The sequence below is a fragment of the Semicossyphus pulcher genome, unplaced genomic scaffold (assembly GCF_022749685.1).
Source record: "Semicossyphus pulcher isolate SPU_LCO1_2020_fin unplaced genomic scaffold, fSemPul1.0.p SCAF_6, whole genome shotgun sequence".
Classification (NCBI taxonomy): Eukaryota; Metazoa; Chordata; class Actinopteri; order Labriformes; family Labridae; genus Semicossyphus; species Semicossyphus pulcher.
This window is the reverse complement of record NW_027211737.1, coordinates 26,285,926-26,313,616: the sequence shown is the minus strand read 5'-3', so window position 1 is coordinate 26,313,616 and position 27,691 is coordinate 26,285,926. Positions and strand designations below refer to the sequence as shown.

The 27,691-nt window shown below is 43.4% G+C and overlaps 1 protein-coding gene across 1 annotated transcript in view; it reads right to left on the bottom strand.

Moving 5' to 3' along the window:
* Nucleotides 1-1,404: 1,404 nt before the first annotated feature.
* htr7c (5-hydroxytryptamine (serotonin) receptor 7c) overlaps nucleotides 1,405-27,691 on the bottom strand; it is a 29,409-nt gene continuing 3,122 nt past the window's right edge. Inside the window, exon 2 of the mRNA XM_069683105.1 lies at nucleotides 1,405-2,367. Within this exon, the coding sequence (XP_069539206.1) occupies nucleotides 1,629-2,367 (739 nt within the window). The 3' untranslated portion in view covers nucleotides 1,405-1,628. The remainder of the gene's footprint in view (nucleotides 2,368-27,691) is intronic.

The following is a 27,691-nucleotide window of genomic DNA, read 5'->3' as shown; positions in this document are numbered from 1 at the left end:
GGTGCTAATTCTTTAGAATTGCCACGAATGTTTCCCAGGCTTGCTCAGGCCTTAATGTGTGTCTTTATCTTCCTGCCAGCAGCGATAATGAGTTTTATACGACTAACTGCGTGCATCAGGCTTTTGATGAGGAAATGCTCTGTGGGGCTGAAAGCAAGGAGATGAGTGCATTGAGTGAATACAGATCTGATGTTGATAAAGAAACAGGTGTACACAGAGGTAAATCATCCGCTGTTACCGTTTTAACCAAGTGTTTCTTTATTTACAAAGAGGTGAAATGCTTTGCCACCTCCCCAGCTCGTTCCTGGAGGTATTGACAGAGCGATCAAACGGAGCAATCACAGAGCAGTTGTAGACAGATCGATCTTACACAATATAAAATAGCAGTTAATTACAAAACGATGCAAGACAGTCGTACGTCCGTTCAGAGGGAATGTACAGTGTTCTCAAAAATCGAGGTAGAAAAAGCACACACTGTTCCCATGATGACACTGGTTTCTAAAGGTCACCAAAGAGTTCAAACAAGAGGGACGTGACCACATCCTGATCTAAACAGAGATAGAAACACTGCTGATAAAGTGGAGCAAAAGAGTCTCAAGAACATGTTAGTTCTTGAAGTGGAACTGCAGAGTTCAACAGGTTTGATTGGTGGTATAAAAAACAATAAGGGCAGCAGCTAAAACGTGGAATCAAACCGATGAAGGCCAAAATAAAAGTCCACAGTATCATGGTTTCTGACACAAACAGTTCATTTGGATTCAAGTGTGCGTTAAAGTAGGTGAAACATGACAACACGTCTGCCAAACCCTCATTCACTATTGAACATCTGGTATGATTTATGTATACAGCGGCGTGTAAGACAAATATGTTTCATGCAGACACTAAACAAACTACTTTTGTTTCATAGCAACAAACACTGAGACTTTATGAATGGACAATGTTCCCTTCATGTTGCATTCACCTGCATTCCTTTGGCACCATCGCATTTTAAACATGTGTGAAACATTTAAGGTGTTCCTGATAAATTCAGTGAGACCAGATGAAAGTTATGACAGGAGATAAAGTGGTTTTAAATGATGAATAATCCTGGTACAAAGCGCAATGCTCCTCAGGGTGCTGTCTGTCTGCCTGATATGAATCTTGGATGTGCTCAGATGTTTAGATGAAGATGTTCAGATGCCACAAAACAAATGTTTTTCCTTATCAAACATCATCTTTTTATTACACAGAAATCTGTTCTCCTTCTGTTCCCTTTGAGAGCCCTGGGATGAGTGATTGTGTTTACATGTCATTTCCTCTGTCACTACATTATACTGCCATAAATCCAGAGCCAGGACGGGATAGTGGCATATCCACAAAAGCAGCGTCGACTTGAATACCCCATCAAGTACGCTCTATGGTTTTCTTTCCCAAAATAGACTGAGTCACACACACACCCAAGTGATCGTGCTGTCTCTCTGCCTGCGCGGAGCGGCCAGAGAGCCACACACAGTGACTTCCATGCTGTCGTTATTTGTCTTATCTGCAGGCCCGCTGTGTGCACGTCGCCCTGTAAGCACCAAGTGTACAAGCACAGGGCCACCGTACCCGCTTATGAGAGTCAACATCAGCTGCTCGAGTATCCCGCTTTAAACCTTGAGAGCCTCGTGCACGCCCACGGCAGACAGTCTGCGGTTGATGTTACGATAACGACAGCGGAGAAGGTCACGATAAGTGGACCGCAGGTCCCGGTTGAAGAAGGCGTAGATGAAGGGGTTCATTAGCGAGTTGGCGTAGCCTAACCAGAGCAGCGTGCGCTCCAGCCAGATGGGCACACAGCTACACTCCACCCCACAGATAAAGGGCCGAGCCGTGGACAGGATGAAAAACGGCAGCCAGCACACAGTGAAGACCCCCACGATCACCCCCAGTGTTGTTGCTGCTTTCTGCTCTCGCTTGAAGATGGAGATGTTTCTGCGTTCACGGTTCAACAGGCGCGACAAGGCGGCACAGTCCTCCGCCACACCGGGCGGCTTCAGGCCCTGCATTCGCAGCGCCTCATTAGCCACTGTTTCAAGGCGCTCACGGCGCGAGAGGTCGGTGAAGCGGTGCTTAGCGCCGCTCTTACGAGCTGCCTTGAAGATCTTGTAGTACATGACCAGCATGACCAGCATAGGGATGTAGAAGGCTACAGCTGTGGAATAGATGGTGTAGCCAAAGTCTTGGCTAATGAGGCACACACCGGCTGTGTGGACGTTTTTAGCCCAGCCGCAGAAAGGTGGCAGGGTGATGGATGCTGACGCCAGCCACACTCCCAGGATCATCTTCGCCATCAGCTGACCGTTCTGCCGGGCGGGGTAGGTGAGGGGCCGTGTGATCCCCAGATATCTGCCAGAGAGGAGACAAAAGAAGAGTCAGTACTAAATTACAGGCAGCTTGTCTACACAGAACTAACAGCATTTAAGGCTACCTTGATATCTGCTCTAAAAGCCTTTAATCCCTGCACAGTATAGCAGCGTCATCACAGAGAAACAAGGACAGTTTTGCTCTTATCACATATGGTGCATTTAGATAAAAATGCAGCGTAGTAGCATCAAATACATGTTCAATTCATTTCAAAGCCAGACATTTCAATGGGAGGTCATAAGCTCTATCACTGCCTGGAGGGCCATTAGCTGCTTTTCTTTGGCTTTGAAGGAGCTTAGCAGGTAGGGAGGGAGCTATCAATCAAACGGGCAGCTCTCTGGTTTCAAATAGCAGCTGGAGGTGTCAGAAAAATAAAGATAAAGTGAGGTGTGAAAGGCTCGGATTTGTACAAAAACTGGGAAAATAGCCACTATTCTCCGAATGATAAATCTGTGAGTACATCTCGGCGTGTTCTGGCTGCATGCCCACAGCCCTCATCAGCATCAAATGCGTCATTGATGAAAGCTGTATGTTTGACACTCGCGGCTGTTTTTCTTGTTTCCGCTCTATTGTTAATCAAGATAAAAAGCTTTAGGGAGCAGTGGCCAATCCGCCTCGTCATTCATCAGTGATGCTATCAGCGCGCTGGACAACAACTTCATCTCAGTCGGCCTGGGCGGGATCCTTCACTTTATCAAACGCTTTAAGATCTGAAGTTTATAGACTTTATACCGGTCAGGTCCGGTCGGGAAGCATTACGTTATCTACACATTAGCCTTTATGAAAGGGCCAGTTTGTCGATTTCCAACCTCAGTCCTATCATGCTATTATGGGGAGCTAATGCCATTATGGCAGAAAACAATGCAGTTAAGCTCCGTGCCTTTGGAGGACGCTATCCGCTTCTCCAATGAGCCCTGGAAAACCTCCATCAGACTACATGAAACGCGTCATCTGGCGGAGGCCAGGGAGCTTGCTAAACTACACTTCCTCAATCTAGGACGCCCGCCTCTGATGTCATGTCTCGTTCAAAATCGTCAGGTTTGAAATGTAGACTGCAGACCTGAAGGTTTTTTTAGACGATCCACCGGTATATTCTCGTCGTATCTCAGATTCTGTGTTTCTCAATGGGCCATTCCTTTCAGAGGGAGGGGCGCAATGCATGCTGGGTGATGTAGAATGGGCGGAACCACAAGCAACTTTTACAACCAATTTCAAATATAACTGCTTCTATTGATTACAGAGAACACCAGCTTTGATTGACAGTGGCTTTTTCCAGGGGCTAACAGCTCCTTAAAGCACAGCTTTGGGCTTGTTGAAAACACTATTGGACTGTGTAGAATCTCTACTTTAAATTCTGTTAGACTCAGGAAGGAGGGAAAGGCATAATTTAACAGCTTGGTTGTCGTACAGGCCAGAAACGACTCTGAAATCCATCCCAGAGCTTCTTAAAACTTCGCTGGCTCACACGACAGCAGCAAAAAGTTTCTTGCAAAGACAAAGTGGTGCTATCCAAGTTTCTAGTCCACCACAAGCTAACTGAATTTAGAAGAAGGATGCTGTCTCCCATTATCTCTGCTGCACACTGTAGCTTGTTAACAACGGACAACACAGAGAGGTATTGATCGAGATCAGAATCACTTGAAAGCCACAATGAGGCTACGATTGCACTGCAGCTCTAAGCACTCAATTATATCATCTCTCTCTCTCACACACACACACACACGCTGACATATGACACAGATCCGATGTTTTTTAATCAGCTTAAACAAGCAGCACAGTCACCACATGTATAATTCCACCGGCACCTGAGGCATGTGACCTACATTCAACTCCTATCAGGATTTGTCAGTGGTGCGATGACAGCATGTGAAACGTCCATCATTCACTTTAGACAGGTGTCATTATTTTGTCGCCCCTGGCAGCTCTGGTGGACAGGTGGTGGTAGAGACGACCATTAGACACGAGAGTGGACAGAAAGGCAAACACAGATGCCTCCGTTCAGTCAGAAATAAACTTTATTGCACTGCTGTGCGTTAAATTTAGTTGTCCTGAGAAAAAACATGTCAGTGGATGCAACAAGGCTCCGATTTAAACTCCAACAAGCGATTACAGTGTCCTTAAAGATCCCTTGGCCCAGGTTAGTGGTGCCCTCTGAATATTACATAACAACGGCTGCTTCCCAATCCCTCAAACCGCCGCCCTGCGTATCTTACAACCGTCTCCTAACATGCACTAAAGCCCAACAGGAGGTGCTGAACTCATCCGGGCGAGCAGTGTCAAATAAATGCGAGACACATCCTGAGATGGGAACACTCCTTGCTTTGGGAATTCTTAAGAAAACATACCAGATCCCGGTAATGCAACACTCCTCTCCGAATGCATTATTTAGTAATGAGAAAGTCGGCGATGCTCGTTATTAAGGGGGGGATATTTGTGTAACTGTGGGGGGTGGAGGGCAGTTATGACTCATCTTCAGCCCTTTTAGAAGTCAGAGCTGCTTTCAGACGATAGCAAATCCTCTCACCATCCTTCTCGAGACAAACAACTGCCAGGTTGGATAAGACAGCACGCATTTTAACACTCCATTACACAGCTTCCTGCATGTGTTTCAGCAGGATGAGCTTATAGTATCTGCGGGGACTGAGGCTCCGTTTGACCTTGTGGGTTTTGACATTAAGTGATTTTCACTGACCCTGTGAGCCAGAAGAAGGATGCATCTTAAACAAAAGTTACATAATAGGAAGCAACGTACCACGTAGCAAGTGAGCACATGAAAATATGCAAACATGAAAGCAAATTAATAATGTAACTAACATGAAACATTTAAACTGCAATAAAAGGAGCAACGCCTACGAACTCGTTCAGGCAGGCAACTCGCGCTGCACTGACTTCACACTTAACATGCGTCTTTCTCCACAATCACCTGACAAACACAATTTGGCGTCTAATTAAGCTGCAAGGTTTCCGGTCTCTCCCTCTGCTCTGTCATTGCCACTGCTGCCCTGCACCTGTACTGTGCTCATGCTTTCAGCCCCACCAGCATCCACCTGCAGACTCCGGCTCAGGGGGGTTTAAGATATGATCTCATCACGTTTCAAATCTCTGCATGTAAAGTAAATCTGCGAGGAGTGATGAGGTCGGAGTCTCGACGGCAAACACAATTGTAAACATGCTGACGTATTATCAGTAGCTCTCAGCTGTCAGTAATTCTGTTACGCCTCGACTTTCATGTAAAACGCACAGACGCGGTAAAAAAAACTCTGCGTTGGAGTTAGTAACAGAGACGACACAATGTCAGTGTAAACGGTACCGGCAGGGCTGAACAGCACCGTGTGTGTGTGTTTGTGAAGCTTGCTCTGTTTTTCTTCTTAACGCAATGTAAAAACACACACTGGTGAGGCTTAACGCCAGCGTTGCTTGGTTCAATGTAAAACGTTAAAGCGCTGTTGTGTCGCAGTGTAAAAACGACTACTTTTAAAGCTACTGTGGTAAACGTTGTTAGCAAACAGTTGCTCACGACCAGCCAACACAAAGAAACATGAACATTTATTTGGATTCAGTCTTTGTGTCCACATGATTAATTTAAGTCTATTCTTCACTCTGCTTTTAGCTCTGTTCCACTCACTCCTGAGGGACTCACTAATGACATTAGCATCTAAGCTGCTAAAAGCTCTGCGATGTTCAGCAGCTCGTGCTAACTTCTTGTGTCTGCTGGGCAGGTCATGTAAAGTGGGTTTCAGTGCTTCATTGGTGAAAAAGCTGCCTGCTGCCTGCTGAAATCTACCCTGATGAGAGCTGTGAGTAAATGAAAACAGACATTTTAAAAGCAAAACAAAAAGCTTAAAGGGATAGTTGTGTTTTTATGAAGTGAGGTTGTATGATGTGCTTATCAATAGTAACGCCTCTTTCCCACTGGTCAAAAAACCCCCACTAAGACTGGCTTTTTTACTTAGTGGGAAAGGTTACAATCGCATTCAGACCCGGGTCAAATGACTCGACAGTAGACCCGGGTAATTATCGCCTTGGCTCTGATCTGCTTTGATGGGAACACAAAACCTGTGTCGACACGCTAATCTCCGCCCCCTTTCCGGCACGATGCAATGCTCTGTCGGTAACTTCCTTGTCATCTCAGCTACAAATTCCGCCCGTCTCCGTCCGAGCAGCGCTTGAACATCCTTCCAAATTTGTCCGCGCCAATTTGATAAACAGACTGAATGAGTGATAGATACAATAAAGACCTAACCACCGTAACATCTTCACTGTTTATGAACCCTGTTTCGGGGGCATTTGTGACGTCAGACGGTGACGCAGCAGAAAAGAGACCGACAGGAGTATACTCCACTGGCAATGGGAAAAGAGACAATCTGCATTTATTAGCAGGTCTTCCTGGGCCTGAAAAATCTGCGTCAAAGAGCTAATTTATGGGGTATGAGTGTACTGCGCACAGTAGATAACCATCAGCACGGTCCCTGTTAGGAGAAGCCGGCCAGAGTTCCTACACGGAAGCTAAGCGAAGCACTTAGCCACTTACAAGAGTCCTTTAAAGAGCTGTGACAAAGCACAGCATACACTTAAAGTGAAATGTTTGTTTATATATAAGACTCTTTAAAAATAACGAATTATCCCTTTAAAGATACTTAAAAGATCTGCAACTTCAGGTGATAACTCTCTGGGATCATCTCTCTCCATTACATGCAGCAAACTGATCCATTGTTAAAAAATATTCATCACAGCAGCTGTAAGGAGTTGTTTTTCAGCATGGTTCCAATCAAATACAAAATATATGACTTTATAGCAGATTCTACAAAATGCATGACATATTAAAAACCTCATGGGATGCACATAATCATGCTAAAAACCTGTAGCAAGGGATTATATTCACCTCTCTGAAAAACACATGGGCTGAACATGACGCACGCAGGGAGTTTAGAGAGGGTTTTCATATCTCTGGAGGATTTGGGACATATCCACAGCCGCAGCAGCCCGTGGGGATTACCCGGCCTCAGACAAGCAGTGCACCCGAGCTAATGGAGAGTTCCATTACTTCCACGGAGCGACCAGCGCGGGCACCATGAAGCGAACTATTCTTGAAACACTGTAACCGGCCCGGGTTTTGCAACAGTCGTCAGTCATCTCAGAGAGCGACTCTCAAACCTTTCATGTGCGAGAGGAGATACACGGTGAATTATTTACCAAGCTGCAGCTGGTTTGGGTGGAAGGGAGTTAAATTTAGAAACGTTCTTTAAAGAAAGTAACAAGACAAGAGGGAAGTCTGGCGAAATATTCCTCACTCATTCATCTCACTGAAGCATTTAGGATTCCCATGTCAGCGCTCTTTAGGGTGATCCAAACGGAGCCTGTGAAAAAGTGAAGCGTTGCCCATTTTAGGGAGGATGGATTTTTATGTTTCACAGAGATGCAGAAGTCGCCTCAAATCAAAGTCTCTTTGCTTGCATGCTTTTTATCCGATCGCCAGAAGTGTGTGTTCTCCACTTTCATGGTTGTTTGTTTTACATTAAGTGTTTCAAAGTGCTGAAAATGGGGAGAATGTGAAAACACACAATCCATCGTTCAGCCTGTGTTCAGAGCAAACGGCTGTTGCTGGAAGAAAAATAAGATATACTTGAAGAAAAGCTTGTTTTTTTTTATGGTGTACAGTGTTTCAAATAAGCTGCAGTAACCCAATAAGGTTGATCTTAAGGTAAAAATTCAATAAAAGTATCATAATACAGTATTTATTCTGAGCCGGCAAAGACTGAAGAGCATCAAGTCTGTCGAGTGAAAGTTCTGAGATTTCACCGAGATCAGAAAACATCCTCAGTCCTCAAGGAACGCTTCGGCTCTGCGATTCTATTTGAGGAACGTCTCCGTCAGACAGAAATCGAGCTGCTTCCCTCACAGAGCACAACATGAACAGAGCTGCAATTTCCTACAGAACAAGCAAAACCAGGAAGCAGTCCTCTCTGTTTCATTCTGTTACAGTTAAAATCGGCCTCACTCGATTCATCTTTAACAAACTTCAGGTCAGGTTCTTCTTGTTCTCCGGCTTCTGCTCGGGTTAAGGTTCGAAAGAGTGAGTAGAAACAGCGGCATCTCATTGCGCAGCTTACATAAGCCAAAGTGAGTCATCTCAGGACAGACTTCTTCCCTCACAGTTGTCTCTAAACTCCAGCACAGGACTGCCAGCTGGGGTCAGACTGGTGTCAAACAGTCTGTGAATAACAGTCGCTGCTTATTTTAGCAGACATGTAGAAGAGGATTCTTGGGAATTGACACTTAAGAGTGAGTTAATGTTTTCCAGAGAGTTTACAGGTCACGGTTGTGTACACTTTCTGAGGACTAAAGACTCATCTAACGCTCTGTAAATCTTTTTAATGACATAAAAATAATGTTTCTTAGTTTATTATGTTAATGAAGTGACTGCAGGATTTCACTGTTAGCATGTTCTCCCTGTGCATGCGTGGGTACCCTCTAGGTTCTCTGGCTTCCTCTCACAGTCCAAAGACATGCTCGTTAGGATCATTGTTGACTCTAAGGCCATGTCTACATGTACACAGGTATTATTGAAAACAGAGTTTTTGAAAAAAATCCCGTCCACACAAACACGGTTATAAAAAAATCCACGTCCAAACAAAAAACGCAAAAACACAACATAAACGCTGTCATGAGAATGCCACACAAACAGGCAGCAATATCACCCGGTCATGCAAAGAAGAAGAAGAATCGCGGCCCATCTAAAGTCTGAAATAATCTATCCCGACGCCTTTGTTCCTCAGTATAGTAGACGAGTAACTGCACATAAATGTGTAAACATGTAAAAAATCCTGTTAAGCATCACTGTTTTTGTCATGTCCGTCATTTTACAAGGAATGTTGCCTCATTAGTGATGTGTCACCATGGAGATAACGGCGCACAGCCTGACGTCACGAACCGGCGTTTACCCCGTCTACACGTCTCCGCAGACACAGAGTTTCTAAAAGTCTTCACCCTGGCCGGAGTTTACAAAAGATCCGTTTTCAGTGCCCTAAAACGTTTGTGTGTGGACGAAACGCGGAGAAAAAGCTACATTTTGAAAAGTCAGTGGTCATGGCCTAAATTGCCTGTAGATGTGAGCGTGACAGGTTGTCCATCTCTATGTGTCAGCCCTGTGACAATCACCATTGTGTTACCTCATTCGGCAATAGAAACCGACATGAAAATCGAGATTATTACTGTAAGTAGAAAACAATATTTTTGCTGGCTTAGGCCTGTAGTTTATTTCTCGTACCATTCTGCATTCACTCCTGTCAAACGCGCTCACTTATCCTGCTGTAAACCTCTGAGTCAGTCAGTTGAGATATCAGCTCCTCTCATCAGCTGGTCACTGTGACACACCCTCATATCAAACCTTGTAATGCTGCTTTTGTGATTGGGATTTTATTTCTCTACCTCTAGTTAATTCACGCTGCTGTTATGCATGCCTCTCATCTAGCAACACCACTCAGTCTTTGCAGCTCATTAGCTTCATTATTTCATCCACCACAACCAGTGACTGGACTCCTTAGAGGGATGTATCCTGCTGCTGCTCAAGACACAAATCTCCCAGTAGAGTATGCGTGCCAAAGACTTTTTACAGGCTTAACGGTAACACGTATTGCATGATACAAGTCATCTCAGACATGATGGATTTTGATGGCTAATGTACTGTTGTATTCAGACTTTGATGCACATGACTTAAGAATTGTTTATATACTTATCAGGGTTCATCATCTTTCCAATCCTCCCAGAACAGCCCCCCTAACTGCCCTCCAAAGTCTCATGTTTTGCCGTGCACTCTTTCCTTTATTATAGTCATGCGCTTCTCTAAACGGTGACCTATTTACTGAATCATTGTGTGCACTTGACACACCCAGAAACGACGCTTCCGCTCCCAAATGCAGACACCTTTACGATGTTTTATGTGCTGGTAATTGCTGGAGAGCAGTAGTGTGGGTATTTTATGGCCTCCGCCACACAGCACACCACCTGTCCCTGATGCTGGTTTACTGGCAATAGAGATGATGGGCAGCTATTAGTGCCACTGTGATGCATGGATTCCCCTTTCCAACTCTCAGTGTCCATCTCTGGCCGGGCTGGGTGTCCTTGGACAACAAAGCAAGTACACTAAGCGCCTTATGGTACAAAAGAGGTAGGGATACGGAGATGGCAAAGAAGTTACACATAAACAGGAACACAGAATAAGTTAATTCAGTAAAACCATAGATGGATAAAGTACTTACATACTAATATGTCTGAAAGCAGAACAGTTTCAAGCTGTTCTGTCCGGCCACACACTCAAAGGTTTGAAAGTCGGCCATGACAGTGACAGGGGTGAGGCACAATAATCATTCAAATGGGAACGGCAAGGCACACACTTTCTAATCGTTAGATAAAGTTGGGCTGATTGTCAGGTTTGGAAAGTTAGAAAATTTGTCAGAAGCAGCCCCAAAAATCCAATGTCAGAAGATGTGAGAGACTCAGGTTTCAGTCGCTGTTAAACTGAACTTCCCGAGCTAGAACCTAACCCTCTCCATCCATCCATCCATTATCTATACCACTTATCCTGTTCAGGGTCAAGAGGGTGCTGGAGCCAATCCCAGTTGTCATTGGGCAAGAGGCAGATCCACCCCGGACAGATCGCCAGTCAATCACCGGGCTGACACACAGAGACAGGGAGGAGCTGTGTCCCAATTCAGCGGCTGCATCCTTTGAAGGATCTATTTTTAAGGCTGTCACAGCAGCACGTCGAAGGCTGTCCCATTTTGAAGGCTCCTCCAAATGCGTCCTTCCTCCGTTTCCCGGGCTACGAAGGATCCATCGGGTGCATCCTTCATGGCCCAACTTATCCCGAGATTAATAGCGGGCCAATTCAATGGAGATGGCGGACTCTTAAGCAGCCGATGAATACACTTTTAAATGTAAAAGTTTTTGGTTTCAACTCAATCTAAAAGCTAGCGTTACATATGTTAAAAATAACGAAAGGGGGCTTGAAACAAATAATCTTTAAATCAACAGGTTAAGTTACGTGACGTTAGTTATGATAGTTACTTGGCCAGCTAGCTCCCTGTTGCTAGGCGACAGGAGCGGTGTTTGGTGACGCAAGGGTAAGGGCGGGAACAGCTGGTGACGTAAACAGGAAGTCCTCTGTAGACCGGACCGTCTCATTTCAGTTCGGCCTCAGCGGTCTTCATAAGCTACAAATGACTCATCCTTCGTAGACCTCGTCCCTCGAAGGATGACAGACTTACGGACAGTTTTAAGAGTCACCAATGAACGAGCATGTCTTTGGACTGTGGGAGGAAGCTGGAGTACCCAGAGAGAACCCATGCATGCACTTGGAGAACTCCACACAGAAAGGCCCCCAGGAACCTTCTAGCAGTGAAGCCATAGCACTGACCACTTCTCCACCATGCAGCCCAACCTAACCCTAACTCAGGTTAATTCTTTTGCTGTCATAGTAATGTATCTATTCCTCTACGTTGAGAAAAGATATATATATAAATCAATTAATCAATCAATCGAGTAATGAGCCCCGATCCAGCATGTTGTCCCCTTTAATGCATCATCATCCTTCATCTACTGAGAGCTGAAACAATACAAATAACCAGCAGCAGCTGAGTAAAGAAGACAGGCTGACACAGCCCATGAAGTCTGATGAAATAGACACACACTCATGATTGCAGATGGCATGTGGTTGGCAAAGTGTGCATAACGTGTAAAAACTCTAAAGCTCACTGACTAGTATGATCTACCAATAAAAACTGGACAAAAACTGAAGTTAAAACAACGCATTGTACAGTTCTGAGGTGCACGGCCCAACCAAATCGTATGTCTGGTCTTAAGCTAAGTCAATCTTAACTTGCTGTTGTAAGTATGAATAAATATTAACGCTAGTTACACCATCGAGGCTTCTTCTCGCTAAGGCCTGCTGTTAATCTTACTCCTAGTTCAAAGAGGGCATACAGTATAAATCTAGGCATATTTATGTACACTTAAACAGCTTGTACTGATCAACATCATAAATCACATCTAGTATAGAGTCCTTACAACAAACAGGCTATAATAAGATGGGAGAGTTATTAAGACAGAAGCAATCCATCAAATGTACTGAAGCATTAAGAGCTGATTGAGAGTTTGTTGGAGGGATCTATGTGAGCTCATGGAAGAGCTGTTACTTGTAGTTTGTGTCGGACCGCAATACTCTACAGTCGCCTGCAACACAGCACTTCATTGTAACTGGCTGGTTCAAGCACCCCCCTTCATTCTGCGTTGTGTGCAGAACGATGAGTGGGAGGCTTGTCTGTCTGTTTATGCCGCCATTTATTATCTGAACAGGAACAAAGATGTACTGGTCAATCATAAAGTTGTCTCATTACCAGCAGCTCACACGCAGCACACTACCAAAGGACAGTGATGGATTTAAGCACACAAGCTAGCTAGCTGGCTAATAAATTTTAGCACTTACTAATTATAACCCACTCAAGGCTTATCTCAATTTCCATAAATTCAAAGTGCATTTGAGTCGATAATATGTGTCCATCCATACATGGTATTTGTACGCAGTGCAGCACTCTACAACTCATCTCAGGCATGTCCGTCGTAAACTGGCAAAGCATTAAGGAACATCATCGAGTACATCAAGGACGCCCTTAAGTCATCAATCCAAATAAAATCATGCAAATCGTAATATGGCAAGTGGAAAAAAAGTGCAATAAAAACCCTGTAATGATAGCACTAAGTTTCTATGCTCCAAGCGATAGTCAGCCACTTATCCCCTAAAACACCACAACATGATGTTCAGGTTGTTGCTGGCAACCAGGAAGAGGCAGACAGAGGCAGGCTAGCTGTTTCCCAAAACGCTAACCTAACCAGCTGTCAGTCGCTGTGTCTGCCATGTGTAACCACTTCTTCTTTTTTGTGTCACGTTTTTGTCAAACTACTTTCTTTAAGGTCAGACTGGAGCTTTAGCTAAACATGAACAAGCCCTTTGGCCATACTAACCCTGTCATTGCTGATGGGGCTGCTACCTCCTCACTAGCTGTTAGCTGTCATGCTGTACAAGAGCACCCAAACCTCACTGTGTTACCTGATTTAAGCAGGAGAATATCTGTGTTCCCAGAGTCCTGTGCGCCCCAGGTCAATATCCTCTTTAAACGACACACAAAGGACAACTTGTAACATCTTCTTAGCAATGTTTTTCCCATTCCCAAGCTTACTGTGGTCTGTTCCTGATAACCTTCACCCTCAAATGTGTGGACAAGACATCTCTTAAGTTAAACACATGTTTAGCTTTTAATCTGCATTTGCAACATCCAATTCTTTGTCATTTGAACAGGGAACATATAGATAACCCCTCTTTAAGCTATGCTGATGTTATCTTCTGTATCCTTGTACTGCTGTTTGTGGTTAGTACACACCACTGACTTCCTGTATTCACAGCTACATACAGCATTGCAAAGCTGAGTAGTATATGTAGCTTATTTTAACACTTTCACGCATCACACGCATTATCAAACATGGTTCTCCTTTCTCCTGACTCCCTGTCCCCCCGGACTCGGACTCTGACACCATCATCCTGCCCTGAACTTTGCCTGCCTTCTTTCTTATAATGGCCACCTCAAAGTGCTTTGTAAGTATCTCCAGAGGACCGTAAGAGGGTCTCTAGAGATACTTACAAAAGCACTTACAGATATCTCTCGACCTTTCATCCACGTTTTATTGTTCATCCTATCCTTTGTTGTATGTTGGGGATGAACAGAGTTCTTTTGTGTTTAAATCAAGACAATGGTTTTCTCCTAAAATCCAAGAGCTGTGAGTGACAGCCTGAATATAACCATGACAACGTCAGATACTTAAATTACTGTCATTTAGGAAAATTGCAATTGAAATACATTGTCAAGCAACATTTTACTTACATGTTCAGTATCCACTGAACGCAACTCGTGAGATTACTTCCTCCAAAGATGTTTGCTGTTGTAAATAAGTTGAACAGACTCATCCTTCAAATGAGACAAAGTTACTCTGAAGGGAAGGAAAGGACTTTTTACTTCCCGACATGCCAACATCCAAGACCTTAAGTCAGTAAGCATCACGGGTTACTGCCTACATTCTTTACTGTAAAATACATCATGGTCTTAGGAAGTAATCAATTCTGACTGGCTGCAGGGTGACAATAATTCCTGATTATGAACACCTCCTAAGCTACTGCTGAAAATGTCTATGCGCTGGCTACGTATCAGCCACAGCAGCAGGGACGCAGTCAAAACCTTCGTTTACAATTCATGCAGCTCGTTAACACGCTACCTTGTCACTTTGTCCCTTGTCATGAGTTTTCATCGTTTAGATTTGTATTTAGTTTATTCTGTGTTCTTGTCAGTAGTTAGTCTTGTTTAGTTAAGTATTTCACTTGTGTCTCTTTGGTTAGATCATTTCCTGTTTTACTTTGTCACCTTATATCTCGTGTTGATCCAGTTTATTTAGTCTTTGTGCTCCCCTGTCTCTGTGCTGGTACATTGTCTTTGTCTGTGAAAACCTTATGCATGTCTTCTTCTTCTGTTTTATCAAATCATTTAAATCTGCATCTGGGTCCTCACCTTTTTGGGAACATTGAACCCTGACAACATGTATCGTAACCTATTTGGAGAATATGAAAACTTTGATGATTCGGATGCAGCTGAACAAAGAGAAACTGAAGAATGGAGAGGACAAAACTATTCTCTGAAACTTGCAGGATGGCGATGGCAAATTTTTTAACTTCCCAGATCAGGCTGCTGTGGACAGTACGTACACCCGGCCTATTGTTTATTTATAGATTTGGTTACAACAACATGGACTAGCTAACTGGTTAGCAACAAGACTAGCTACAAGACTAGCTAGCTAGTTAGCTAGCTCTTGTTTGACTCTTATTAGCATACCGTTAGCTTTCTGGTTCATAGGTGAGCAGAAGTGTTCTATGAGTTGAGCAGACTCGAAATATCTCCTGTTGCCAAGTTTTAGCCATGACCCATTCTGTTTACAGGAACAAGTGTCTTAGAACGAGTTAATGAGGTTTTTCAATGGATGTGATAATGTACCCACATCAGGCCTTATATTTTTGTGCCAGTATCTGGATTCACACTGTTTCTCTGGTGCTACAAATGCTAGCTGACACTTATTCACCAGTTATTCACCCTTGGTTAAACCAACTGTTTCTTTAAGCAGGCACAGATTGATGTTGGTTGTCTCCTCTGGGGAGGATCAGCTCTCCTGTCTTACTGTTTATCATCCAGATTAGTCACATTGGTCTGAACTTTCACAGCCTTATGTGAGCAAAATAAGCAGGTTGCGTAAAATTTACACAAGCATAAGAAAACAGAGGCTTTATTTTTGATCTGCACGTTTTAGAAGCTCGTCAGTCAACAAGAACCTGTAGTTACACCTTGTGTCTCTGGTCTTTGTGCAGCCTGTGATGTGCAGCGTTTCTTGAATCTGGGCCAGTTTTTTTTTTCAGTAACGATGAGACAAGATAAACAAGAAAGTTCTCTGTGTCCTCAGAGCCTTATCAGCCTGCCTCGTCACACCATTTACTGCTACTTTCTGAAAGGATTTGTACCTGCTTGTTATGCATTTAGCCATTTTTCCCCCTCGGCCAGTTTTATAATGGACTTCCATTATGACGGCAACAATGGTGCCCATCTGTGGTGTGGCTAAAATCTCTCCAAAGACCTCTGCTGCTACCCAGAAAATTAAATATGGACATGAACATGCATGCATCTGCCTCAGAGGGATATTCTCAGATGTAACCTTTAATTTGTGCATGCAATACGACATATGAAGAGCTATTTCTGGCAACTAAAGTGCACAATTACTGTGGTATGCAAATTTAGTGAAATCTCAGAGTGCACTAACTCTGTCCTCGTTATTATACAATCACTGAAATGTTCGTAGAAGGTGGATAAGTGCGTGCCAGCGAGTCCATCCTCCTCTTTTTCCTGTCATCATGATGCGAGCGAGCGGGTGTGAAGAGCCCCAACATCTTTGTCACCTTCCCTTCGGTTCAGTGCACCGGCTCTCTCAAAGGACACCTCGGACACTAAATAAGCTCCGAGGAAGTCTCAGATGTGAGGGAGGAATCTGATTCTTCATTTCCTCCTCGTGACCTTTTAAGAAAAAGTGTCTTAGTTACCAAGGAGACCACAGGCAGCTCCTCTTTTGGAGCTAAACTCACATTCTTCCAATTTGGCATCCAGCCAGCGGTTAGTATCGCTGAAGTAACTGTGCAGCCCATTATATGTCATCATTTCGTGGCTCGGCAAATGGAGCAGGACAGCGAGGAGGAGTCGTGTCCAACTTGTTCCACAGTCACTACACACCATGTATCATGCAGGCAACTGTGAGGACTGTCCTGTTTTTTTACCTCTTATTCTCACACTGACCTTTTATTTTTGGGACATGGAAATATCACCGATAATAAAAAACTCTACCAGGAGGCTTCTTAAACCTCAGGATTCATCTTGTGCGCACAGAGAAAATTACTCTCTGTGACGTTCTTCTGATTCATCACTATCAAGGTTGAAACATTTCTTTCGTCTCTTTTAAGATTTTATATAAAGCATGAATCATATTGTTAATTTCATGTCTCTGGAAATAAGAAACAAAACGCACACATCAAACCTGTGCAACTCGAGTACAGCTCCGGGATAAAGATAAGAGTCCACTCCAAGTTTACCTTAAATAAAGCATCTGCATGTCATGGCCAGCTCAATCCAGATCTGAATGTGATCGAGAGGATGGTGACGAGCCGTCGAACAAAGCCGAGCAGCTCCAAGAGCGGCCTAACGTCACCCAACGGCAATGTGACGGACCAAAACCAGATTATTCCACCAAATGTTGATTTGTGAACTAGTTAAAACATTAGTATTCTGTTCAAACACTAACTTGTTTTCTTTGCATTATTCGAGGTATGAAAAACATCACTTTGTGCTATCTTAACCAGTTGTAATTTGCTGCAAATAAACGACCTAAATAAGATTTAGAAGTAGTGAGAAATGTTGTATGTAATAAAATATACAGCTCTTTCTGGAGTATAAGTTCCTGAAATTAAATGCACACTTCCGCAAACCCTCAACAAGAATATCCTACCTCTGCAATCCTTCAAAACGTCTGATAATCAATGTTCTGGATTGCATGTGATTTCCTTTTACAGACCAGTACAACATTGGCGTTAAAGGCAGCCACTCCACGCGCGCTTTGAATGACAGAATAACAATTTTAATAATAAATGTTTCTTTCTTTATTAGTACCAAGTATCATTGTAGAGCACATCCTTTGAACTCTCTTCTAAGAAGCAGACACAAGATCACATTATAAGAAATAATGATGCAATTATTGACTCCAATTCACATCGAGAGAGGCGAGAAAGGAGAAAAGGAGTTCATCCTCCTCATTAAAACCAAAAGCTTTACATTTTTTCTACACGCATATCTGATGTCATCATGTCTTACATAAAACTCTTTGAATTGCCTTGTTAAAGAAGGTTCTATATCAATAAACCAGCCTCACCCTACCTAAAGCCTGTACCTATATGTCTCTTTATAGGGCAACAGTTGCCTCATCTGTGTTTAAATAGCAGCTCATCTAACATCACTATAAAAAGAAGTACAGGTGTCCTCTTTCACAGGGCTTACATGCGAGAGTGAAAGTGCTAATTGGTTCCTGACATGATGTAGAGCCTTCGCTGTCCTGTTTTCTTAAACTGTACAACACAGGAGATTTCAGGACTCTTATTTAGCCAGATGGTATTTTAATAGTAAACATCCATCGGGCAACTGTTTGCCTGATGGAGGTCCCGAAACGTTGCAAGTAAATATCATCTCAAGTTAGACAGTGTGCGGGAGTTTACATTTTTTTGTTTGATCTGTTCCTCTCCTTCGCACCCGTTTTGAAACGGCTGTGCGAAGCGTTTTTCTACATTAAATAATAAACATCCAACACATAAAATGATCACTTAAGTAATATTCTGTTCCATTTATTGTCAGACGAAGCAGTTAAAACAAGTCAGTGGATTTGTATGAGGAGGAATGATGTCAGTTGGGGGTCAAAACAAATGTAATATTAATCCTTCCTTCTATGCGGTTCCTTTTTCGTATATGATGTAGGCATCAGAAATAGTTTTCTACATAATGATTTGTTAGGCGTTAAGTTCTGCGTGTGGGTGTGATGGGCGGTGAGAGCTAACGTTAGAGCTAACAGTTGAGCCTCCCTGAGGTGTTGTGGGCCGAACTCGACAAAAGGGAGTTGTTGAAGGTGGCGATGCTGCTTGGGTTGCGGTGACCACTAAGGGTCATGTGGTAGGTTAATTAAGTATTGGGATGAGGGCACAAGGGAGGGGTTTCTTCACTGAGAGCTTATCGTTATCATTAGTGCGCAAGTATCTTGTGTTTAATTCAAATTAAAAGACTTAATCTGTAAAGGAATTTAGATAAAACAAATGTTTAGCTATGTCAGGTGTAATAACTCAAGCAGAGAGGGATGATAGCAGCTTTTCTGCTGACATCAGCAAAACTGACATTAATGCTTTTCAGGAAAAGGAAGCAAATTAAAAATGAATTGATTTTGCAGCATATGACAGGATCAGCATATAAGAGAGGGAGAAATAACCTGTGTTCAGTGTGCAGGAAGCACAACGCTATGACTCATTACAGGGACATTCACTACGAAATACACTTTACTGCTGTTTATTCAGCTGCTTTCTACTGGAAAATAACATTTTAATATATAGTATCACGAGCGTACACTTCCAGGAATCACCGTCAGAGAGGTTAATTTGTGAGACAGACCAACAAAATACCATCACAGGTGAGCAAACACAGCTGTGACAACACGGTAATAACACCGATGACACTCATCCGGTGAGATAAAGGTCACTGCTGGGTTGTCAGAGCAGAGAACACACAATGACGCCTGAGGAACAGTCAGTATAGTAATAATGCTAAAGAGCTAAATAAGCTTAACGTACACAAAATAACATCTTTTCAAACATTTAGAGTATTTAGGCTCCTGTGGACTAAACATTACTGTCCTAGTGGCTTAAAATTACAAAACCATCATCAGAGAGTCCAAACAGCAGATTTAGGGAGATTAAGTGACACTGAAATCATCCATCTGTGCATGCAGATCATTGGCTCCACACTCACAATACAGTATGTTGAGCTCTGAGCATCATCGGTTAAGCAAAAGAGAAGTTAAATATATACATAACAGTGAAGTACACACTCATACACAGTGTCACTGGGGCTGCTGCTGCACAGACACACAATCTACCAAATAAAGGGGAAGTGTTCTGGTGGATCGAACACGACTCAAAAACCGTACGGCCAAAGTAAAAGTGAACGGTTTCTTAGTTCAGTTTAAGAAGGGAGACATTTAGCTTCTTAATCCCTGAAGAAACATCAAATAACTTAATCAAATTTAACTATTTTATGATTTTTGTGACTGAAATGTTCCCCCTCCCAGTGCTTCACACACACACACACACACACACTCAGGCTCTTTGATTGCGTGCCGGGCTGCTTTCACTGCAATGACCCACTTTGTGGTCACTTCTGGGACTCAGTGTCTTGCTCAAGGGCAGTTTGGCAGCGACGCGTTGTCATAACTCCATTTTCTACTTCACAGCTGGAATACAAACTCTGTTCACTGGAGGCGCTTAAATCACTTCTTAGCATCTCAGACTTTGGTTAGAGGAAGAATTTAAGCTTCATGAGTCACATTGAACTACATCAAATGACTATTTTCATCAGACAATACTGATAATGCATAATGAGTTTTAGAATTAAATTAAAAAGATTTTCATGTCAATAAATGTCTGTTAAGTCGCCAAATGAGGTAACAAAATGGCGACCTCCGACGTCAATCGCGCCCATTCAAGTCAATGCTCGTGATTCCACAGCACACGCAGCAGTCTGTCTCCGCCGCGTCCCAGAAGCGTGTCTCCACTCTGCTCCGCCAAAGATACGCGCCGGGTCTATTTTTGACAGAGGCCGCTTCAAACACACGTCAAGCTGAACAGAGCAGATCGTTCCAAACAAGTCAAACACGAAAACAGCATTCAGCATCTGGTCGTTTAAAAAAAAAACACCATGCACAGATCAGTACAGACTCCCATTTTTTCCATTTTTATAACAACAACACACTGAAATCTTAATTAATTTGCAATTCTCGTGCGATAATGTAGTTCTCCCGCGATATTGTGATCTCGCCAATCCAGCTGCTCGGGCCAGCGCACCACTGCGCTGCGGATCAGACATGCTTCCCGGGGGCGAGGGCTTGCGCCGTCTGACGGATCAGAACCGTGGCACAGACGGAACCCGCCGGACACGGATCCTGTGGGATCCAGGTGTGACACTGTCTGAATATCTGGGAAGTGTGCTCCCGCAATTATTGTTTATCGTCATAGGTGTCGCCAAAGAGAGCGAAACTGAGATCTTTGAGATTACCACTTTAACTTCACTATTACAAAAGACTGATGCGCAACATTGGAAATGTATGAAGAGTATTGTGTTAGTGAGAGAAATGAGGAAATGAATTCACGTCTGCACGTCTAAAGGGACTGATTTTGCTTTGGCAGCATTACAGTTGCTCTAATAGAGACACTTGTAGTTTATTCTCGCTCTAAATATTATTACAAATGGATGCACAAGAAAAAAAAAAGTGAACTTCTGAGTGCGCAGGAACGCTCGTGCTGCCTGGTGTAATGGAGCGTATAAATATTCAGTTCATGTGCACAGATGAGCCGAGGCCAAACCTTGACTTGCATCGTTATTCTGCAAGGCAGCGATATGCTAAATGTTCACAACATATTATCTGCAATCCACAGCATGATGTGTGTGTGTGTGTTGGTGTGTAACTCTTAGCTCCATCAACAGGAAACTCATTATCTCACTGCTTGGTAAATGCTTGTTGGCCCTTTGTTCAATCTTGATGAATAATGGACTCCACCTTTGTTATGCCAAACACAAAGCGTGATTTATGCCACACTGAAGTCTCGCAGCACTTTGCCCTTTTCTTCTTCCTGCCCCCGGAGGATGCTGGGTAAATAGGGTGACAAGCTGGGAATAGCAAAATAAAACTGAGATCTCCATCTTTAGACTGGTTACCAATCCATCATCCTGCATGTCAAAATGAACAGGAAAGTGGAACATACCAGCACCGCTGCTGACGTATGAAACAGTATGCACAGCTCAACAGGAAGTAAGGGGATCTAACAGTTTTTAACGACCGTAGGATCGTAAAAGTCACTCAAAGCATCAATAACTCTTAAATATTTAGGATAAGAGGTAAAACATATACATCAAAGAGAGGTCACATGTTTCTAATCCTAACAAGTGACGCACAAATTGTTGCAAATCAACAAAATAAATCAAATCACAGCACAGACAGTATGTTAGTTAAGAATGCATCTCTGTACTATTCAAACACATTTAGCGGTTTGAAATATAATTTTTTTCTCACATAAATCCCATCAAAGTCCCTTGAAAGGGCAAAGGTCAGCCTGTCTGTACAAGCCTTTGTCTGAGTCCTCATCTTTGACCATAACCTCACTTTAGAGAGCCCTCGTGTTGGAGTGTCCCTTCAAAGCTCTCCACAGTGCCAGGAAGCAGACAATGTAAAACATGGAGGGGGACTTATCACGACTTTATGCCAATGACAGGAGTAAAAGCGACATGCACGGGGTTATCTTTAGCCATGTTAGCAAAGGAGGTGTTAAGGGAATATCACTGCTGGTCGTCTCACCATTTTGATTCAAACTGAAATAACTCAACAGCTATTACTATGTCTATAGATAATGCTAGGATGCTAACATGCTAATCTAAGATGGTGAAGAAGGCAAATATTAAACCTGCTTTTCTCAGAGAGGAGAGATATAAGAAACCAAAAAGTTGACAGACTGGAATCGAAACTGTCAGCCTTTGTGCAGCACTTTTAGGGCCTCTGTCCACTGACAGCGGGGGTTTTTTGCGTTGTTAGCGCCTAGTTTTTAAAACCAATGCAGCTCAGCCTTTTCAGCGCTCAGCGTCCTAAGCTCACAGCGCTCTCAACTAAAAATAGTTCAACCAATCAAAATCAAGAAGGGGCAGGACTTACGCTATCAACTTTGTCAACGGTAATGGAGGAAAAGCTAATCCTTTCCTTTCTTTTTCGAGGTGTAGAGCTGCTGCTAACGGCAGGACAAAATTCCTTTCCATTATTTTTATGTTTTCTTTGTAAAATTTCCGTGAATAAAAGCAAATATTAAGCATACAGGGCAATTTAAAACAGACTTTACGGCCCCTACCGAGAGAAGCGGAAGTGTCGCCAGGCAACTTTCGTAACCTAGCAACTGTAAGCGCCGGAGAGAAGGGCTCTGAAATTGAGGTTGTGGCACTGTCAGCGCAAAAAAACGCTGTCAGTGGACACTAACTATTCACCTTCCAAGCTCTAACTTTAGTTATGTTGTTGATTTGTATTTTGGTGTTTTGATATTATTTCCTGTTTTCCACGGTCACTTAGTCTCTTGTTGTCATGAGTTCTTATTGTTTAGTTTGTATATCGTGTTCCTGTCTTGGTTTAGTTGTGCTTTTCATTCAGAGAATTTTCTGTTTTACTTTGTAGTCCTGTCAGTCCTGAGTTTGGTTTCTAGTGTTTCCTGTTTTATTTTGTAGTTCTTGCCCCTTGTACGTCATGTCTTATTTTACTTCTGTTTCCCGCCTTTCAGATTGTTTTCACCTGCCCTTGATTGTCTCACCTGTGTCTAATTAGCTTCACCTCCCAAGTGTATTTAGTCTTTGTGCTCCCTTGTGTCAGTGTCAGTTCGTCAATGTCATCCTGTTTCCTGAACCTGTACCTGGACTTTCTTGTGGCTCCCTATGTTTCTGTTGGATTTTTGCTGTTAACCTTTCAGTTGGATATTTTTGTTGGATTTGTACCTGGACTGTTTCACAGTAAGCTTTTGTTTGTTGCCCTTTTGTCTTTTTGTTAATTAAACTTTTAGTTCTGTCTGCACCTTGGGTCCTCTCCCTTTTTGTTTAAGTCCAAACCGTGACATAACCTCACCATGCAAAGTGCTCACTTTGGTATTTGGTGATGATATGCAAGCTATTATGCAATCTGGCAACTCAAGAGATTGGAAAGAAATGTCATATGCATTTATAGTAATAACTGCCAATATTCTCTATAATGTTCCATATCCAAATGAGCACAAAATTAGGGTTTAGTTAGCTTGAATGACTTAAGATGACATGAACCATCCATGTTTGTTTTTTAAAGATGTTTCTGTATGATCTGACTCAAAGTTTGACATGTGTAACAATAAGTACATACACACGTTTAATCACTTGAACACGTTTGTAAAGTTCCCTTTCTGCCTTAAGAAGGAAAACAAAGCACAAGCCTGTCCTTTGCAATGCAGTGCTTCCTTTTGCACACAACAGACATGAACAAACTGAAACACGCTAAATATGGTATCTTCCAAATGGCGTGAATGCAACAAAACATGATGGAGCCATGCTGGTCCTGCTGTGTAGCTGCCACAGACCTGACAACAAGCCAGATCTAAATATATATTTGTTTCTCTAACAAACCAATAATAAGCCCTTAAAAAATGCTTGCTTCTACTTTACAAGATAAATTGTGAGATAATTTCAAGTGAACAGGCCCTTAAAATGCCTTCGCAGTGACCTCATGATTCTTGGTGTCAGTACTCCCAGAAAGAGCAATCGCAAAGTCAAGAGATAAACAACACAACAAGACATCTCATCTCTGCAGCCTTTCCCACACACACCAATCTGATCATGTGATCATCTCTCACTTCATGTGCTAATAAAAGTCACACAGGACGGAAACTGATAGTAGCTGGAAGTATTAATGATTAACTCGCCTTTATCAGGGCTTCTATTTCATGGTTCTTCTTTTATTGACAGCAGTTTTGCTTGTTTACAGGATGTGTTCAGAGTTAAAATTTAAATACTGTTCCCTCTTTAAAGATGACGCTGGTTTGTCTTCTCTTTATATAACAGCTGAAGTGTCTTTTGTCTCCTGTGGTGGATAAAACCTTGAGATTGGAGCCTTGTCTCTAAACTGGTTGTGATCACAGGATTGAAGAATCCAGTGTAACATCCTATTTAGCACCGCAACACTTTTTCTCTCTCCATTTAGCACTCCTTTAGAAGCATGAACTGCCTTTGATCTGATTGCACCGAAGCAGCAGGAGATGTCCAATCCTCCGCATTTCGAGGTGGCCGACAAGTGGGAAGAGAACAGAGCCTGAGAGTGAGAGAGGAGCTTAGGCGTCACATCACATTACCTGAGGATGCGTCAGCCAGGTCAAGTCATCTGTGTCTGCTGCTGCCGCTTGATGTTCCCAAGCTGCACGGAGCGAGAAGTGTCTCTCCCGGGACGAAAGGTGCGCGCCGACCTCACAAAAATATTAACAGATGTGGAGGGCGGGTCGATGCGGGAGCGGCGTGTGAACTCGGGCTCATCATTGACACACCAGTTGGCAGAAAGGATGAGAAGGCTGTGGCTAATCCGGCTGCCATCTAAGGGCCCGAGCTAGTGTGATTCCCTCCCTCAAATCCCCTGCTGATGCTTACGGGTGCGATCACACCTACACTGTGTTTTCTTTAGGCCGAACCGCTCTGGAAAGTTTACTTTACAGCAGTTACGTGAGCATTTTTCTTGACCTACATCCCGTTTTCTTCCACACACTTCACTGATAGTTAAACCAGGCTCTATTTGATTTTCTGTTAACTGAACTAGCGTGTCTCTTTCGCTCCACCATCCTCCTCCCTTCCTTCAGCTCAGTCTTTTCTTAGACGTCTGAGGAAGTACAGAAAAGGACTACCCTCTCTTCCCACTGTTGTGAATAAATCATTCATATTTAGCTTTTGAATTATTGAACATACAACATATTACTCTCAGCGAAGGTAAAAACTGACTGCAGCCAAAAGAGATACGAACTTTTTAGAGAAGTGGGCACGAACGCCTCTGCTGAGAGAGCATGCTGGGATATCTGGTGAAAGGGCAGACCTACATTTAAAGAGGAGGCCCTGGGTATATAACTTCTCATTTGTTCACTTCATAACACTCAGACTGGATTCCTCTGCTGTGACTGGGTCAATGCTGTGCCGTGTTAGGCTCAATTTGCAGCGCTGAGTCTCCACTTAAAGAGGCTGGAGGTGAGGAATGGGTGCTCATCCATAAGCGAGGCTTTCACAGGCATAGATCAGCATTTTCACATTAAGCACCAAATCAATAGCACTGAAGAGTTTTCTGCTGCTATTTTGACGTGACCCCGGCTGCAGACATGTGACCTCTGCTTCAAGTCTGACGATGGTTTGTTTTTAGTGGGCGATAATGGTAACAAGAGTACATCTTATTTGGGAAGTCTTTGCTTTAGCAGCTGCTTTTACAAACATGTTGCAGGAGGAAAGAAGCAACAGATAGGCATTCACTCATTATTCAAGTGTTGAAATTAATTTGTTTCTCATCTCCTCTTGTGATGCATATTAAGCCGGGCTGGATGCATGAATTACTTTGTCATTTAACTGAGACTTTGCCACGACATCCCACTGATGCATATTTCTGGCTTCTTTGCAAAAAGGCTTTAAATGTTGCAAATTAATGAGCAGGACTTTTTAGAGCCAACACTATTTTTAACATGTTTTAATTCAATTCATGGGATTCTTAATTTGCTTGGGTGATTGTCAAAAACAGGGCTGCGCGGGAATAGGCTTCAACCCCCAGCACACCTCCCAGATATCCAGACAGTGTTGCATGTGTGACGTCCACGGTTGGCTCCGGTTGTAACTCTTGATTTTCCTCGCTGACGGTCGCTTTCCTCTTTAGACTGTTTGCTTCATCTGAGCGCCGAGTTTGTTTCTTTTTCTTTGGATTTTCACTTATTTTTGAAGTTGTATCTGTAGTCATCCATCTTTTCTTTGTTTGTTCAGCCATAGTAGATTACTGTTTACTCGCAACACTTGCAGAGACCAGAAAAGCAGCCGCTTAGCTCCGCCTACCCTCTCTGGCAGACCAACCACTGCTGGCTGATGGAAAACGCGTCAGTAACTGGGCGCCGCTTGGGATTTTGTCCACGACACCCAGTCTGTAATACTGCAAATGCAAAGGCTTTCATCAGTGGGCCATCGGCTCAATCATCACTGTGTTACCTCATTTGGTGATAGATCGTGACTCAACAGACATTTATTTACATGAAAATCTTTGACATTATTACTTTATTGGCTTTAATTTGGATGACTCTGTGTGATAATGTGTGGCGATAATATTATGCAAACCTAGACAAAACACGAGACCGTAGAATGAACAGCTGGATTAAAAAGTGCACCACTGTATTATAATATTAAAAGGAGTTATTATTTTAACATAGGTTCAGGAACAGGACGACGCCTCCCTCGCTAACTCCTTCACCTGTGGCTCGTTAGCTCTCACCTGTGCCTCTCTAATGCAATCATCTTTTTGTTCACACACATAAGCCTGCCTAACCCCTTCTCTCCTGTCTCAGCTCTCAAACCCCCCCCAAACCCCATTCCTCTCCTCTCTCCTATCTCAACACAGGAACCACAGGGGGGATGCTGAATCAGAGTGCATTGAGACGTGCCCCCACCCTGAGTCTTGACCCCCAGGTTCCTGGCAGCTACAGCTAACTCGACCCTTTTCACCCCCCTTTCATCGCGCACTACTTCAACCCCTCGTCATCCCACCTTACCTCGACCCCTCGTCATCCCACCTTACCTCGACCCCTCGTCATCCCACCTTATTTCGACCCCTCGTCATCCCACCTTACCTCGACCCCTCGTCATCCCACCTTATTTCGACCCCTCGTCATCCCACCTTACCTCGACCCCTCATCATCCCACCTTACCTCGATCCCTCGTCATCCCACCTTACTTTGACTGCTCGTCATCCCACCTTACCTCGACCCCTCGTCATCCCACCTTACCTTGACCCCTCATCATCCCACCTTACCTCCATCCCTCGTCATCCCACCTTACCTCGACCCCTCGTCATCCCACCTTACCTCGACCCCTCATCATCCCTCCTTACCTCGACCCCTCGTCATCCCACCTTACCTCGACCCCCTACCCTTGAGCATATTCCAGTAAGCTACTTTTATACGATACAGTGGCGGGGTCTTGTTAGTGAATGAGTTCTAACTTAGAGAGGGAGCTTGACAACAAATAACACTATTGATTAGCAATATTGGAATTGTAGGATTCAGTGTATTGGGGGCTTGACCTCTGCGTAAAAT